Source organism: Parus major, chromosome 5 (assembly GCF_001522545.3).
Source record: "Parus major isolate Abel chromosome 5, Parus_major1.1, whole genome shotgun sequence".
Taxonomy (NCBI): domain Eukaryota; kingdom Metazoa; phylum Chordata; class Aves; order Passeriformes; family Paridae; genus Parus; species Parus major.
This window is the reverse complement of record NC_031774.1, coordinates 44406495-44424061: the sequence shown is the minus strand read 5'-3', so window position 1 is coordinate 44424061 and position 17567 is coordinate 44406495. Positions and strand designations below refer to the sequence as shown.

At 39.6% G+C, this 17567-nt stretch overlaps 1 protein-coding gene across 1 annotated transcript in view; it reads left to right on the top strand.

Annotated features, from left to right (window-relative positions):
• Window positions 1–3248: 3248 nt before the first annotated feature.
• KCNK10 (potassium two pore domain channel subfamily K member 10) overlaps window positions 3249–17567 on the top strand; it is a 55973-nt gene continuing 41654 nt past the window's right edge. Inside the window, exons 1-2 of the mRNA XM_015629582.3 lie at window positions 3249–3479; window positions 4340–4397. Coding sequence (XP_015485068.1) covers window positions 4346–4397 — 52 coding nt within the window. The 5' untranslated portion in view covers window positions 3249–3479; window positions 4340–4345. The remainder of the gene's footprint in view (window positions 3480–4339; window positions 4398–17567) is intronic.

Below are 17567 nucleotides of genomic sequence, written 5' to 3'. Positions count from 1 at the left end.
TTAAAAAGTGATAAGAAACTCCACACAATAGAAGACAATAAAAACAACAGGTTGTATTTCCTTGTGCAGTCCTGATTCTTAGTTAAAGCTCTGATTCCTAATAACACTAAGCCTTCTGAAAACTATTTGAACAAGAAGTTTTCAGGTTATCCTAAAGAGAAGGCTTTAAATGTTCTCCTTAACAGAAAGCTTCCTGGAGAATAGGAAGTTATAAAAGAATTCTGCGCTGGATCATGTCCAAATTAATACTACTGCAGAATGAATTCATAGAATATAAAGAACAGGATGCAATTCAGTTGAGTTGCTGTCTTGATCTCAGAGTAAATAACAACACTCGTGTGGCAATAAACTGACTGAAGAATAATCTTCACAATTAGAAATACCAGATTTCAAACAACTACATAGTTAACCATAAACTGAATTTTTACATACACAAATGTACATTGTTAAGTGATGACACAAAGACTGTCTAGACTTCCACCTAGCACTGTCTCATTTCTTCAGAGCATCTAAGAAAGGGAGCATACAAGTTACAGATGATATCTACTATCTGCTATCAAGGATAAAATAATTTTTCCATTCCTGCTCACTAGAGGTAAGTAGGCATTTATGAACCTTTTTTTCTATGGCTTTCTTTGAATTACATCAAATTCACTTCTAAATCACTCATGCCATATTATTAATGAATAGTAAAAGGGCACTTAGCATTTTATTCTTTTTTTCAATGAAATGACTTGTAATAGAAAGCTTTTTTTCCATTGTGTTGTGACTGTCACAGGCCCTGTCCTGTAAGGCACTGATTTTTCAGCTTTGAGAACATTAAGTCTGAACAATACACCCTGAATGAGAAGTAAGAATTTAGGAAGACCAGTCAAATACTGAAAATTCTTATTCTTGGTGATCTTTCATTTAAACTTTAAACATTACTGAATCCACTTAGCTTATAAAAGTTGACAGAGTAACAGCTTGAAACACTATAGCTTCAAGGCACCAGTTCTCCCTGTCATAAGAATATGACATCACTGAGGGGTGAAAGGCCTTTTATTTGCATAAGATAATAGTTACGTTTCTATGCAGCAGCTGTGCTGTCAGTGAAAGATGCCAAATCTATCTCTGGAGTAACCTCATTGATTTTAAATGAGTTACTTTGGGAATAAATTGGCCCACTCAATAAAATTGCAGATTTGAGACATTGAAATAATTGAGCAAGTTTTTCATGATCATTACATGGTTAAAAAAATTGCAAAACAATTACATTTTGTCATGTATTTATGTACCTGATAGACCACAACTGATTTGCCACAACATTTTTCAGTCATGTAGGTAGAGCAAGTATCTAGAGATTACAGACATTTCTTGGGAATATGGGAACATTAAAGGGATACAAGAAACATGAATATGGTATTGTGTCATTATTATCTATTTAGTGTTACAGTAAGTCAAACAAATATGAGATGTCTCCATCATGTCATTTTCATGGCAATTCCTCTTCTTTAGACAGTATCAACCAGGACGTATTTCTGGAAATGAACCTGAAGAATTCACCTCCAGACTATAGACTTCTTGCATGTCTTAGCAGGAATTTAATGCATCAGTGGACTGTTTCAGTTTTATTATCTTAGGTGAGTTCTCAGTGGACAGGTGTCTGTGGCAGAATACACTATCAGTTAACTGCTGATAGTTATGGCAGAGGGACAGAGTAGTGCTTGGGTTAGGGTGACACGATTGAGTAATATTTGTGTGTTAGATTTTCCCTGGTAATGTAAAAGGAAGATACCAGTAAGCTGGAAACTTTTGCATGCTAAAGGAAAGTTATTTACATGCATATATATATTATGCATGTGTGTGTATAAATGCATGAATTGTTTTTTATTGATACATATTTGATAAATGATCTTGTTAAGGGTTCAGAACACATCTGAAGCCTTTCAGGTTACTGTAACCATAATTCAAGTGATTACACCGCACAGTTAGCAAAGGCTACCCTCACTTTTGTTCCCACTCAGTTTGCAGAAGTAATGTCAACAGAAATCCCGAAACGTGTTCAGAATGCATCATGGTTTGCTTGCAAGGAAATACCTTGTGCTCTTGATGTCATCACTGCAATCATCTCAAATTGAAGTCTGACTGAGCAGGCTCATTATCATTCTCACCATGTCCTCCCTTAGAGCAGCCTCTCCCTCCTCCTCCTGTACAGCACAAAACAAGAGCCACAGGGGTGCTCAGATTAGGGGAAGGAGAGACTCCTAGCACCTCCCCTGAGAACACTTGCTGCATTGCTTCCATCCAGTTTCTTCAAACTGCATGCTGCTTTACAGGACCTTGCACACCACTAAATGAAAGTGTGGATTCCCCAGTACTGATTTCCTCTTCCTGTTTAGGGTTGAACAAAGACTGGGAAAAAGCATGGATTTAGTTTCACAATTTGGATGTGAAAAGAGTGTGCCAACCTTTACAGTAAGAGTTTCTGGAGGAGAGTCACATATTTTGGGCTGCTTTGGGTTTTGTTTTTTGTTGGTTGTTTTTTTTTTTTTTATTTCACAAGGGTAGATGTCTCCTGTTTGTTCTTAGGAAGTTAGCTAACATTTGAGCAACAGATAGAAAAGAAAAACAGAAAAAGGGCAGTTGAGAAAAAAAGTATAGGGAAAATGCAAGGCACAAATTATTATAGGCACTAGGTTTAGATCCCAACCACATTCCTGAAAATTCAGAAGGTCTATGGACCTCTGGATTGATTCTAATATGGATCTCTGACCATGACATATGAGAATTTGTGGATATCTCCACTAAACCATCCCCTGTGGATGATCCCCTTCACACAATGAGTTGATTTCCACTGTGGAAGAGAATAGGCAGGACAGGGTTAACCTCACACAGTTTTCCTCCAGGCCCCCAGAGGGGCTGAGGTTTTGTTTTCCTGGCTAAGGGAGGGGAGCTGGGGCATGTATTGTAACTGGAACTGGAGACCGTTCTGGTGTTACTAGCCTGTTTTTGGTTTGAGGGAAAGCCTGGAGAACGAGGAAGAGAAGGGAGAATGCAGATCTGGAAAAAAGCAAGTGCCTGCTAATTGCACAAGTGTCCTCCGTTTCCCCGAAGGCCCCTGACAGCTTAAGGGAGCTTTGAGGTGCCTCCAGCCTCCTGCCCCCTCCCTGCAGCTTGGCCACATCTTACAGCCCCGCGGTGCCAGGCATTGCCTTGACGGGAAGTGTCTGTCCCTGTCCACGGTGCGGATCGGGGACAGAAGGGGGATCAGGGGTCCCCTGGCTTTCGGGGTACCCGGTCCTCCTCCCCAGAGCCTGCAGGGGCTCGGACGATCCCCTGCCCTTCCCCTCCCCCTGCGCTGCAGAGCCTCTGGATGCTGCCGTACTCCTGCCATGTGCTGCCGCCGCCGCTACTGCTGCTCGTAGCTTAGTCGAGCGTGTCTCCGGCTGCAAACTCCGCCAAACAAGCCTTCATTCCCCTCCCGGGAAGGATACCTCGTGAGTACCAGCCGGAGCCCGTCCCCTCCCTAGGCACCCCGCCACTGCCTCTTACAAAGGGACTCGCAGGCTCTCCCCACCCCCTTTTTATGCCAGTGCAGAGAGGGGCTCCGTGAATTCCCTCCAAAGCTATAGGGTGGCTCCCTCCTCCTCCTTCTCTTCTTCCTTCTCCGGCTCTCTTGGGCGAGCCAGGCGGCTGCTGCATTGAGCCGGGGTGGTCCCCAGCCTCGCCCCTGCCTCGCCCCAGCCATGCTGCTGCAGCTCACGCCCCACGGCTGACTTTTGCTACCCCTCTAGTGCCCGGGGCTGAACTGAGGTGCGCTCATTTTTGGGGGATGGCTTAGGCTAGGGAGCTTGTGCACGTGTGGGAGGTGTCTCTGGGGGTGTGGGGGGCTGGACGACTCCCCGATCCTTGCAAGCCTGCGTTCTCTCCAGCCCGGGTTCCCCTCGGGTGGGCGCAGCAGAGGGGCCGCGCTGCAGCGGGGACCCGCCACCCTGACATCTGCAGGTGGACGGGGCGAAACAGCTGCGGGAGCCTCCCCAGGAGCCAGCAGCACCCTGGACCCGCTGCCTACCTCAGTCTGCTCCGTTCCTGCTCCTCCAGATTCTCTCTGGTCCTCAGTCCATCCCTTATACCCCTCTCTGTGCTGGGGTGCCTGCAAACCCCTCCGCTCCACTCCCCTGCCCGCCCTTCCCCACCTTCTTCGATTTATTTGTGTATTTCTTTCCTTGGCAACCACCAGTTTCCCTCTGTCAAACAGCGCAGGCTCCCTATAATTTGAAATTAATTTGTTTGACTGCAGCATCGAGACAGGAAGGTTGGGAATTTATTTAATTCTTTTTACTCCCTTTGCAAAAAGGAAGCAATGAAATTTCCAATTGAGACTCCAAGAAAACAGGTGAACTGGGATCCTCAAGGTTGGTGATTCTCTATTACTATCATTACTACCGTAATAACAATATTATTATTCCTTGTGTCTATTGACTCGTGGGAGACTATGTGACTCCAGATGGGAGGAGGCGTTGGATGTTTGCTTCCCATGAGCATAGCTCAGTCTTTCTTGCTCAATCCTATAGCAGTGCATTAGAAAATGCTACTCAGAGATGGGGTTGGGTGGCTGCATGGCTAAAACCTCTTCTAGGTGTAAGTTTTTCAGTTTTATATTTGATATCTCTCTTGCCTCCCCCTCTCCCTTTTTCTTGAGTATTTTCAAGACAAACTTGGCTGGCATGGCAGTGATCTCTGGCTCACAGCATTGTTTGTTTTATCAGTGCTTCCTTTGTTGTTTCTAGTGATCATTGTCTCTGCTAAATGGGTGGTACAGGAGTGGACACAGATGCGAGTGCTTGTTCAGGGCTCCTTGATGGCACATGTTTGTTGGCAGGAGTAGAATGCCGCAGCAATACAACCTTTAGTGTGGACAGACCTTTAGCCTGGATGGTATAAAATGACACATTAAATAAGGGAGCCCAAAGGGACCTTTACACTCTTTACTGTGTCTTATTAACAACTGATCAGCCCAAGTGGATAGTTTGATTAACTACATAGGTACATTTGGACTCAATCTTAGGGAATGTGCTTGTGTGATGGTGGAATGAGATGATATACACCAGTGCAGGGGTTTTCAATAAGATGATCCAAGTAGTATTTAAAAATAAAACATAGTCAAATACTCTCCTTGCCTGACACAGGGAGAAGATTCATCTGCATCCTACAGAAGTGACTGAAAAACCTCTATTGGTAATTTGTACACTGGTGTGTCATATTTCTGTGCATTGGTACAGGGGCAGAACAACTTGAAGCCATTGCTCAGGTTTGCAGCAGAACTGCTGTCAGCCAGTAGCTGTACAGCAGTGCTTGCAGGAGTTATGAAGAGATAACATGGGCTTTGATTATTCCTCTTAATTTGGATTGATTTTAGTGTTCAATTTGTCTGTCATCCTCCATGTATTCACATTTACAAAATGAAACATTGGAAACAGTTTCTCATGTTATAGAAAGAATACAGTAGAACGGCTGTACACACAATTCAGGTTTAGTTTAAGCCTTAGTACATCTTTAATTAGGTGAAGGCTGAAATCAAAACATCAACCTCCTCTGCCCTCATCTTCCTAATGAACACATGGATAGTAGTGCTAACAGAGATATGATTATTTAAATAACAGTATATTCCTTATCCTAGGGTCTAAATTCTTTGTGGTGAAAACTTGCTCTATCCAGGTGCTTTTCTAAATGTGTGTTTGCTGTAGCTTACTTTAAGTCCATTTCATGAATTGCAAAATGTATTTTAATGCAAAAATCTCTTTCCTTCTTTCCTCTGACAAGGCACACAGGAGGACGTATGGATGACATTCTGTGTGCAGCTCCTTTGCTTGGCAATCATCTTTAAAACATGGATTCAACAGGTGGTTGGCCACAATTTACTGATGTGACAAAACCACAGAGTACTTTAGCAGTTAAAAGACCCCAAGCCCAGCAGGTTTCCTCTCTGTCAAACTGAATGCCTGCTAAAAACTTCAGAATCCTACCAGTTATTTCCCCTCAGTGTATTGACTTTGTTAGGCAGATAGAAAGGATGCTGATGTATTGCCAAGGAGGAAGCAAAAAAGAGTTATTTTCTAATTCTCCAAGAGACTCAGAAAACAGATAAAATTTGGTGAAATGGAAAAAAGGCAATTTGGCAAGGAAAAACTAAGTCCCAATCTTTTTACCAAGAGAGGAACAGTGCAGTGACACTGTACTCACATAGTCCCACTTAAGAATTATGTGTGTAGAAGACAAGGTAGATCAGAGTTCTATTTTTTTGAAACAAAAATATATTTATGTAGATATGTTATCAATGATCTACATGAAATAACTAAAGGTCTAAAATGAATTTTACAATCACATATGTAGTCTGTTCTCTGCACATACAAGAATGATGTCATGTTTTGCATGCTAGGCGGTATCTCTGGAGTTAAGAGCTGAAACAGCTTTTCTCAGATGCAAATATCAACATGTAAAAAGTTGAAGGGAAGGGATGCAGACTTCTAAGTATTAGAGCACACAGTTCATGTCCAGTCAGTATTCACACTCTAATACCAGACTCATTTCAGAGTGTATTTTATGATTATGCACTGCTCTTGTTGTCAGCCAGAAAACATGCAGTTTCCATAGCTTTGTCTAGTAGGAATTGTGATAACTTGTGCTAACAGTATTTGGAATAGATCAACTGATGCTCCTGGCAAGCAAGCTAGCAGCCCAAGGACATAAGTGAGAGCTATGGCATTCCAAAGACTGTTTAGACCTGATTATTCCAGGCAATATTTTCTAGAAATTATACACATTTCTAAAGGCTGGGAACCTTTTTGTGTAGATATGGCTGGCTTGGTATTGATGATATTGCTGCTTTGAACCCAGGTCAAAATGATAGTCATTGAAATGAATTAATGCTCAACTCCATAATGCTGACTAAACTCCAAATATTTACATAGGCAGATAGATTAGGGGCTGCTGGTAACTTTCATCTGGCATAGAACTGGAATTCTCAGTTAGCATCAGCAAAGATCAATATAGAAAGACTTTGTGGAGAGAAGATGTTTAAAATAATAGAATTGAGATGAAGAATGGTCTGTCAGGTAGTGGGAGACTGGTTTCTTAGCCATTAAACTGGTACAATCAGGGCTTGGAGATGAAACTGTGATATTATCATGTATTATCTTCATGTGTCTTGGGCATAAAGTATATCTCTGTGTTACATGTAAATGCTGAGTGTGTCTTCTAGATAAACCAAATATTTAATAAATCTGGTAGTGTATAGGGTACAGATTCCTATGGTGAAGTCCCCATACTACATCAGGCAATCAAACTATGTGAACTCCTCAACAAACAGATCAAACTCAGTCACAAAAGTCATTGGGACTTGGTCTTAGCAATCCAATGTGAAATATGCCCTAGCATTTGATATATATTGATTAAAACCCATGCAATTTATATTCAATGAATGAATAGGGTAAGAAATTACTAAAAAAACCCCAAGCAGATACTTCAAGAATATTTTTAGGGAGTACTGTACATGTAGAGTAATAGTAAAGGATATCACAGTACTTGGCCTTACATTTTATTAAAACAAGCTTGCTGTTTTGTGTAACTGGTGAAATCAGTATGTATGTACTCAATCAGAAAACATTTGATCTGCCAATCTCTTTATTGTCACTTCTCACATTTGGTGCAATTTAAGTAAAGCAGTAATAACTGAAATTAGTGAAAGACTAGATTTTCAGTTTCATACTTCTTACAACCTCTCATCTATACTTTCCAGAATATAAGACTGGATTTTTAGCAGCATATGAAGACTTTAATTCTCATAATTGTTCATATCTCTCCCTCCTTGCAGTCCTCCTGCTGTTTGTTATACCCACCTGTTTTCTGTGGTTGAATTGGCTCATAATGTCTTTGCACATATATTTTTATATAGTACCTAAACCAGAGTTTTAGGTTCTGGATGTTATAGTAATATCATTTTTTTCCTAAAAATTATCTGCTTAAAATTGAATTTTTTTTTGTAGGAAAAAAATAAGAAAGATAGATGAGACAGTTTCACATATGCTTAGAAATTATCCCCAAGTGTGACTGTCTTTTATCGTGAGGGTGAGATGCCTTTTTCAAGGGAAGGATGTCTTTGTGATGTTCTTAGCAGGGAGTAAATGGAATTCAGTTTTGTTTGTACCTGTGTGCCTGCAGTTTCTGCTGTTACTGCAGTGATATGGATTGTCAGAGCCTTTCGGATATCCAGCTCAATGTTTACATCAACACTAAAGTTTTGGAACTTTGAAGTTTTCATTCAAGTTCCTGCATTCTTTCACAAATGCACTGTTTGCAGTTTTGAACTCTAAAATCACGTATTTATTACCATCTTTACAATTAGCATGGGAGTTAATGGTCTGTGGGAAATTCAAACTGTGGTTGAAAGTCTGGAGTTCCCCTTCAAATATTGCTACTGACTTACTGTTTAACCTTTGGGAAGCCACTTACCCTGTCATGTCTTCCCTTTTTCTAGATTGGAAAACAGGAATATTAATACTTCCCTAATGCACAAGGGTGTTGTGAAATATAATTAACTTGTTTAGAGCAATCTAAAATCTGCTATTGAGAGAAGAGCTTATGCATTGCAATTAAATGCTAAAACAATTAGGAGGGAGCAAAACAGCCTGTCATCGTTCACAGATCACGTCAATTAAGAAATAAGGTTGTCTCTGCACTTTGCAACTAGAGGAAACTAGTATCACTTAAGCTTCTTAACAGACAATTGAGTTTCCCATTAGAAATATCTAAACACCTTAGATATTGCCCAGCTGCTGCTTCAGAGAGGCTCAAATCTTCCATAGATCCTTTGTCACCAGCTTTGGGATTTCTCACTTCACCTGAGACACCTCAAGCAGCACTGGATACATGTGTGTGGGACAATGAACTGAGTCTCAAATGCCTTCATACAGATGTCAGGATTGGACCATCCCTTGATGACTGTTTGAAAAATCTTCAACATCAGTTCTCAGTACAAAGTAAATTGATGCTGTTGGTGAAGTGTTACTAACTGCTGCAGTACCTGCTTTTTCTATTCTTTTGTTTGAAGAGACCAATGCACAAGGTAAACTTGATTAGAAAGACATAGAGGAGTAGAATAAAGGTGTTAATTTCTGTCCTCTCTTTCCAAGAAGACATGTAAAAAGGAGTGGAATGCAGCTGTGAGTTAGACAATATCTTTCTGCACTATCAAGTTCGTTGTTACTAGCTCAGTAGATGAAGACTGTTCTGGGAAGCTGTAATATGTGAAAAAGTAGGTCTGATCCCTGCCAATGATCCATGGTCAGAGGCTACTGACCCTGTGCTAATTCTGTCAAAAAGTCATATTGGCTACTTACACACCCGTCTGATAGACTGGGACTCTGCTGTGCCTGGTAAGTATGGATTGTAGAACACTGCAGGGGAGTTTCAATGAGATATCTGAAGGAGGAAATAAATTGGACAAACAAGAGGACACTTCTGGAAGTGCATGGTGTAGACACAATAGTGCCAAATACAGTAAGGTGTAAAATTTGAAGAGTTTGTAAAACAAATAGAAGAGAATGAAAAAATCAGAACTTTACTAAAGGCAATGTGGAGCCTGCGGAGAAGACAGATGAGTACTGTGGATGCCAGTGTGGTAAGAGATAGATACAATTGATTTAGGAGAGAAAGAAAGACTGCAGATGACTATTAGTTTTGTTATTGTTGTCTTTAAGATGCCCTGGTAATAGTAAAATGAAGGATTCAGAAAAGTAGTAGAATTAGTAGTAGGGAAGTGAAAGAGCAAAAGACCTGACAGCAGCTTTCTTAGAGTAGTGAAGGAAGACTGCACTCTAGTCAAGGTAAGAAAGATGGAAGGTGGACTATCATTAAGATGTCATCTGTAGTGCGAGGAAAAGGGAATGAAAAAAATCAAAGGCAATAGGAAGCTGTAATTCTAAGATAGGAAGAGCAATAGAATTGTCATCAGTGTGAGGTTAGGACAGGATTATGATTTCAGTGAAGAATACCAATGCTCTTTTTTGCCGTGTGTGTACAAGAGTAATCTGTTAATGGCTTTCGGACAGAAAAGTCCCTTGGGAAACTCTTGAAAAAACTGATGCTACCTGAAATGATGGAGTTTGCTCTTGGGATGAAGATATATGATACCAGTTGTAATTGGGATGGTTTTGGTTCAGCTTTTGGCATTTATGTGGATTTATGTAGCTAGTGTGTGGACTATATCAGCTTCAGACAGAAGAGTGCATATAGATGGCGATACAGGTTAATTCTTACCCCCTTTATTTAATCCAGAGCTAGGACTCACTTCAGTGTGAGCAAAATGAAATTCTTCATTTTAAAAGAACTGTGCTGTTGCCTCAGGCTTTACTGACCTAGGAGTAAGGGAGTGCCTGGAATTACTGGCAAAACAGAGGCCTTAGATTTTGTGCTCTAAATAGGGTAAACACCTGGAGTGAAAGGGGAAGGAGAAAATGAGGAGGCTGATATAAGAAAGGGATAAGCAACACACTAGTATTCAAGGTAGGGTATTAAAAAGCTCGGTGTGATGCAAGCGCCTAACCTTTATTTTATAATAACCTCAGTGTAATAACAAAGGCTGAAGCAGACAATATGAATTCTGAACAGTTGTCTGTTTTTATATAGAAGTTTTATGTGACATTTAGCAAAAGGCTAAAGAGTACCTTTTAAAGTACCTTTTTCATAGGAATATATCTGGTCTTTGTTTTCTGTAGGAGTTAGAAACATCCTGGGACCTTGCCTTTGTCAAATAGAGGTTTTTATATCTCAGTTCCTGAGACATTGGTTATACTGATACACATATACTGAGACAAAAACCCCTCTAACTACTTAGAGAGAGTATGTTTATTATAACACCGGGCACACCGAGGAGGAATCTCACACAGGCATGTGCAAAATCCACGGGACTCTTGTCCTCTTTTATCTAAAAAACTTACATATTTATATAATTATTCATTGCATCTATACATATGCATTACCTATCCCCACCTACCCCTGCTTCTTATTAAAATGAGTTTAAAGTCCTTTCACGTCTGTGCAGTTTCTTTCTCCAAATGAGTCAGTGAGTTTCAAAATGGGTCAGTGGTCTCCTAAGATGAAGTCAGTCTTCCTCATGGCAAGCTTTTCACCTTTATCTTATTGGCAGGCTTTCTGGTCCCTTGGCCACAATTCAAACCCCCCAACCTAGTTCTGGCTGGTTTTGGGGCTCAGGTGTAGTTATGGTTTCTTCATCTTTACAGTACCTTATCCTCCCCATCCTGACACAACAAAGCAAAGCAAAAGATATATAGTCTTAGCTCCAACTAGTTCTATCTGCTAGTAATTAACTCTTCTACATTGCTTCTATAGTCCTTGCTAAATTCTAGCAATTCCATCCCCTAGCTTAGGCCATAACCCTTTGATACTTTTAGACCCTTGATTCAATACTTCTGTTATTTGTCTATAATGTAATGGGAAACATGCTCTAAGATGAACCTGCTGACTTTCATAAAAGATGTGCCATGCAGTTCTCACTGCTTACCTGAATAAGATAAAACAACAAGTGAGAACAGCAGATGTGCTACACCCTTGTACTTCAGGGTGGTAGTACCAATCCTTTTTAGTCCATGGACCACTATTATTCTCAAAACATACTTTCTGGGCTGCTTTTCTCACACACAAATATCAACACAGAATATTTAAACAAAAATATACATTTGTTTACTTTTGTTATTTCAAAATTGAACTATGAATCTCTTACCACATCACAGAATTTAGGGACTGTTTTCCTGGTTTGGGAATATTGAAACCAAGAATTCAGATTTCATCTTTTTCTGTAATTGCTAACACAATTCTCATGCTATTACAGATCTTGCTGTTGGCAAAATGTCTCAAGTACATGTGTTACTATGTATTATCCAGTTGTCCTAAAATATGAGCATAGGAGAACATTGGTGCAATTTTGAGGTTAGGGTAGAAATTTCAATGTGGGTATATCATGGTGTTGGAAGTTGATATAAAAGCTAGTAGGGTGATAGAATCTGTTATCAAAACCTGTATGAGGGAATAAAAAGGTGGAAAAGAATGCCCAAGCCTGGATTAATTTTATTTTTCTGATTTTAAAATGGAAAGGGAACATCCTGCTGGAAGCTGGAATTGTGACAAGAGGTGTGAGATATACCATATATGAAGGGACTTGAAACATGTTGCACTTCGGACCTGGAGTCCTGAATAAGAGTAGTAATCAGTTGCAAGATCTGGATGTGGTTCAATTTCTTTTTTGAAATCCAGACATACTTAGGTTTTGCATTTTGTGAGTGTTTGCTATTTGAAATTTTAGAAGACATTTTAAAAGAAATAAAGACCTAACAAAGAGAGACATAATAAATTGCTTCAGGAAATATGGATTATGAAAGAGTGGGTCGAAAGTGTGACCAGATAAGATCTACTGACAGAAGTGCAAAAACTGCAGAATGAACAGAGTGTACCTGTGGTAAGGCTGAAAATACTGTGAAAAGAAAATAAAGAGACATAATAAAAAAGGACATAAAGATGAGTTTGGCTGCCTTCAGCTAGAATTCACTGTTATCAAGCACATTGTGTTATTTCTGACTTTTAGAAGTAAGCATGTATTATAGTTCATATTTTAAAAATCCCTGAAATATCTTTGTATTCTCTATTGGTGCCTCAGGCATGTATCAAGGTCTTCCTCTGTGAACAAAAATAAATCACATTATAAATAATCTCATGGACATATTACAAAATATTTTTATCTCATGAATTAAGTATCTGTCATAGATGATGATCTGTTTATTTGACTAGTCTTTCATTGGAGAAACACACAATGTTTCTTCCATTTGTTTCTCTATTTTTTTCCCCAAATGGATGCATTTAATAGATCTTTAAATTGCTTTAGTTCTTTTTCTGGTAGTCTGTGTATTATGCATGACTGTGTGATGTTTCACTGAAGAAAATAGACTGTTTTATTAGAAATGGATTACAAAAAACAACACCCTAAAAAATCTTAGAAAGCAGTACAAGTTATTATGGTATCACTGTCCTACAGGATCATCACAGCTCTTTAAGCACCAGGCTTTGAGTACCTAGGTTTATTAGAACCATATGTTCATATCTCATCAGGACTGACTCATCTTTTCTTCCCTAGGAAGAAAAAGACAACATGCCACTGACTTTACTGGATGAGGATTTTGGATTTTGGCACCTTAAACTTGTGCCACTGAGTTTTTGAGGATTCAGTGATATGTTGTTGAAGGGTGTTTGGATTATTTCTTACTTGATACTGTAATATAATAATATTAGCATGATTTGAAACCAGAAAATACATACTGACAGCTTGTCCATGGCTTTTAACCTCTCAAATTTCAGCTTTTCATCTTAGAGAAACAAAAATCAGTCACCAGCTACTGTGTGTAAAAAGACTTCATTGATGAAAGAGTTATGAAAGAAATGGTACTGCAGAAGCTCCCAGCTGAAATGCAGGAAGCAACAGGAACATCTCAAAGATGTTATTCTAGGTTAACCCAGGTCTATCACTGATTACTTAAATGTTAACATTGCTAAGTTTGGATTGCACAAGAAAGCATTGGGCAGAGAGGCCTGGAGTAGCAGCAATTGTGACAACTACAGAAACAACCCCAGTCACCTCTTCATGGTCCTACAGCCTAATTTGTCTTCATAGGAAATAGAGTTTGTTTATAGGGTTACAGTGATATACTGACATGTAACTTTGTGACCTGAATTTCTCATTGCTACCAGATGTTTTTTGTTGATTCAGTTTTCTAAAAATAGGCATCTGCTGACATTTAAGGGGATTTAAGTTAGCTGAGATATTTCTATAGGCCTGGTATATGTGATAATAGACCTAAGGGAGACTTCTGCCCTTCTGAGGCACAGCTTAAGGCCAGTTAGGTTATCCCATAACCTCTCACTTAGTAGTAGGATGTGCAACTGAATGACACCGTTTGAGTGTGACTTAATTGGAAAATAAAACAGCCAAATATAAGTAGGTAGCTGAAATTCTAATTTTCTAAGGACCTGCTATGGTTAAGGGAGCTATAGTCAAATATGGTTATTTGAGCCAGGAGAATTTTCAGCAAACATCTGGTTTAGGGTCAGCAGAATCTCTCTAGGCTTCACTGATTGGTTTGACCACATCAGTATTGACAGATTAATGGGATGTATTCCAAGTTACAGCCAAGCAGAGAAATGAGACACAGGTGTTTCTGATTACTTACACACTGGAAGTGTAAAATAAAAATGTGTATATTATAAAGAATTTAGAATAAGAGTATAAAAATGCCTGTGTTGAATAAATGTGTTTCAAACAGCAACTTTCTCTTCCTAGTGAAAAACCTTTCCTGCACATATTAATTTTGTCCTACCTCTCTTATATGTATTCTTCACCCTGCTCCAGAATAGGTTTTAAAATATTGGGAAACTTTCATTCACTTTAACTAAGGGTATTAATGTGTATAAGAACTCAAGACAACTGTATAGATTGAATCCTCAGGTTATGCAAATAGTATAGCTTCAGTGAACTAAAAAACAGCCCAAGCAATATACTTCTTATAAGATTTCTGACCATTGCCACATGGAAAAATCCACTTTTATTGAGTTGCACAGAAAATTTGAGAAAGTATCACTTAATTGAAATGTTAAATAACTAATGAGATTTGCTTGAAGTATTTTCTATAGACCCTAATCAGTACCTAATCAGTAGTCAGATTGGGGGAGACACCACTGGCCTGATGTTCAGTCAGCAGTGCTGCTCAAGTCCCCTTCTCATGACTGAAATGATCAAAAAATTCCTTCACTCTACTGTAAGGCTGTACCTCTGGCAGACAGCCAACGTCAATCATTTTTCAAATGTAGACTAGATAGCTTCCTTCTAGGAAGGCCAGCATGCATCTTTGCTTTGTTATCTCTTCCACTTGATTGTTTTGCCACTAGGTTTCTTTAAATAAGAATGTCCTTCCCCTTGCACACAGGCCTTCTTATGCTAAATTCCAAGACTTAGGTTTCCTTGACTATCTGATCTGGCCATGAGACCATTGGCTGAATTTCTTTTCTGAATCTGTGAGATAGGGTATTTGGAAGATCCCAGCATAAGTTAAGGCCTGACCCTACATCATCCTGTGAGTGCTTTGAAGGGGAGCACACTGAAAACCTGTGGTGGGAGATTCAGACTCTTCCTAAATGTTGGTGGAATCCTGGGACACTTCCTATTGAGGAAAACTAAACAACTTGTTTCATACAAAGCATATAATGATGTAATGAGTATTTTTGGTTTAGTCTGTGAAAAGAAGATTATGGCTAAATAGCAGCATCACTTCAACCTGTCTGTTGTTCACTGAAGGGTGAAATCTGCAGAGAACCAGAGAGCAGATGTTTATTCCTTGGTGCTTGTACCATACTGACAAAAAAAAAATCAGTTTTTCTATGTGTTACCTAATGAGGAAATACAATGGTATGGTCAATTCTTCTGACAGGAACTCTTTTTCATCTCTACACCTCAAGATCTTGAGCCAAAAGCATTTGCTTCTGATTTGGCAGAGCAGAGACCTGCATGAACTCTCAATTTTAGCAGGAGCAAGAATTACTAATCTATTGCTAGGGAAACATGTTTTAGCATGATCTATAGGTTTTAGCCTTATTTCAGGAAATGAAAGGTGAGAATTTTTCATGGGTTTCTCTGTATTCAGTTTCTCTATAAATAGCCTCATAAAGCTGATGATAGCTCTGCTGCCAATGAGTGTGTTGGAACAAACACAGTCACCAATCTTGAAGCAGGAGGATTCCATATTTGGGACTCGCCCCTGTCAATCACTTTTAATCTCCCCTCAGTTCTTCCTGCTCCTCACTGTAGTGCTCTTCTGCTCAATTTTTCATTCTCCTGGAGTTCATTGATGAGCCCTGTCACACATAAACATGGGCTCAGGTATCGGGTCTCTGGGAAGGGTAGTGCTGCGAAAAGGAACTGAACAGGGAGTTAGGGGTGTGCTACCTCTCATGCTGCCAGCACGATTGGAAAGAAGTGAGGGACAAGAGCAGATGGATGGATTTGGAGGAGGGCAGGGAGAGAGAGAAGGCAAAGCAAGGGAAACAAAATCCAAACTGCCCTCCAGCAGTGAGTGTACAATCTCACTCCAGCAGAAGACAAACCTCTATCAAGTATTCGTCTGGACTTGGCAGCTCTGTAAGTAGTGCTACAAATGGTGTCAGCAGCAGTGCATCTTCATGCGAATGCCAGTGTTAGCTAGGACCCTCCCTGAGGACTGCTGTCCTGAAGCCAAACTAGAAAAAAACCCTGATGCTTTCAGCTATTCCTGGAGTTCATGTCCTGCCTTAGCACATCCATTCTTTTGACCAGTGAGCTGTCACGTATGCATTAGAATAGCGCAGTGCCTGGGAGAGGGAGGAGGGAGGGGAAAGTATGCCAGCATCCCATGACCATGACTTTTGCAGAGATTTTTTTGATGTCAGTGGATAAGTCCTGGCAGATACCTGCTCAAGCCAGCCTTGGGCTTCCTGTTGTTTCCCTGACATTTGCATAGCCTCAGTAGCAGGAGCTCTAAGGCTGTGTTTGCAAGAGAGTAACTCTTGGACAGTCTGTTTTAAGTTCATGAGTACGCTCAGACTGCAGTTCTGACAGAAGAGAGGCTGGCCCAGAATCTGGAAGTTCTTGTAAATAAACATCTAGGGTGGCTTATATGTGGTTATCATATTTTTTCTTTATAACCAACAAAAGAAAGGAATCTGATTTATGGCTGTCTATTAATTTTTTAACAGATAGAATGGCATTCTGTAATACATAGTGGAAAAGAGCAAAAGAAGCTGAAAATTTACATTGATGAAAAATTATATTTCCTTCATGCACATGACAAAAACCTTGTTTAATCAACTATGGAAATTACTCTTGAATTAAATTAATTTGCTAAGTTCTCTATGGCAGTGTTTACATGAGACAAAGTATGAACACATACAGTGTTGTTTCTTTTCAGTGTCACAGGGGTTTATCTATTATTTGTGAAATGCTATGAGATTTGGCACAACTGATAGAAATGTTGAGGTGTGATTGACTGTCTTACATTGAAGGGGAGGAAAAGGATTTCAAGAGCATTTTCCTGATAGGAGTTGAGACTAGATTGTCAAGATGAATGATTTTTAGATTTTTTTTTTAATATACCTTTAACATTTCATAACTTCCTATTTTACAGATTTTGGATGTTGAATACAACATTAGGCTGTTTTTTTTTCTGCTACCCGTCATTGGTAGCTTTTCTTCTTGGATTCACAGGGATATGCAGGACATGGATAACTCTGACAATTTCTGGCAGGTGATTTTATGCTCTGTTCTTAGATACTTCCAATAAAAGACATTTCAATATATTGAAGGCTGTTCCCGTGCTTAGCTCTCCTCGTAGATAGACTTTTTCCTAATATATATTCCCCTGCTTCTTGGTACAGATTAATCAGTTATTTTCTGTGCTATTCTTAAGAGATCTAGGAAAGAATTCATCACTCTT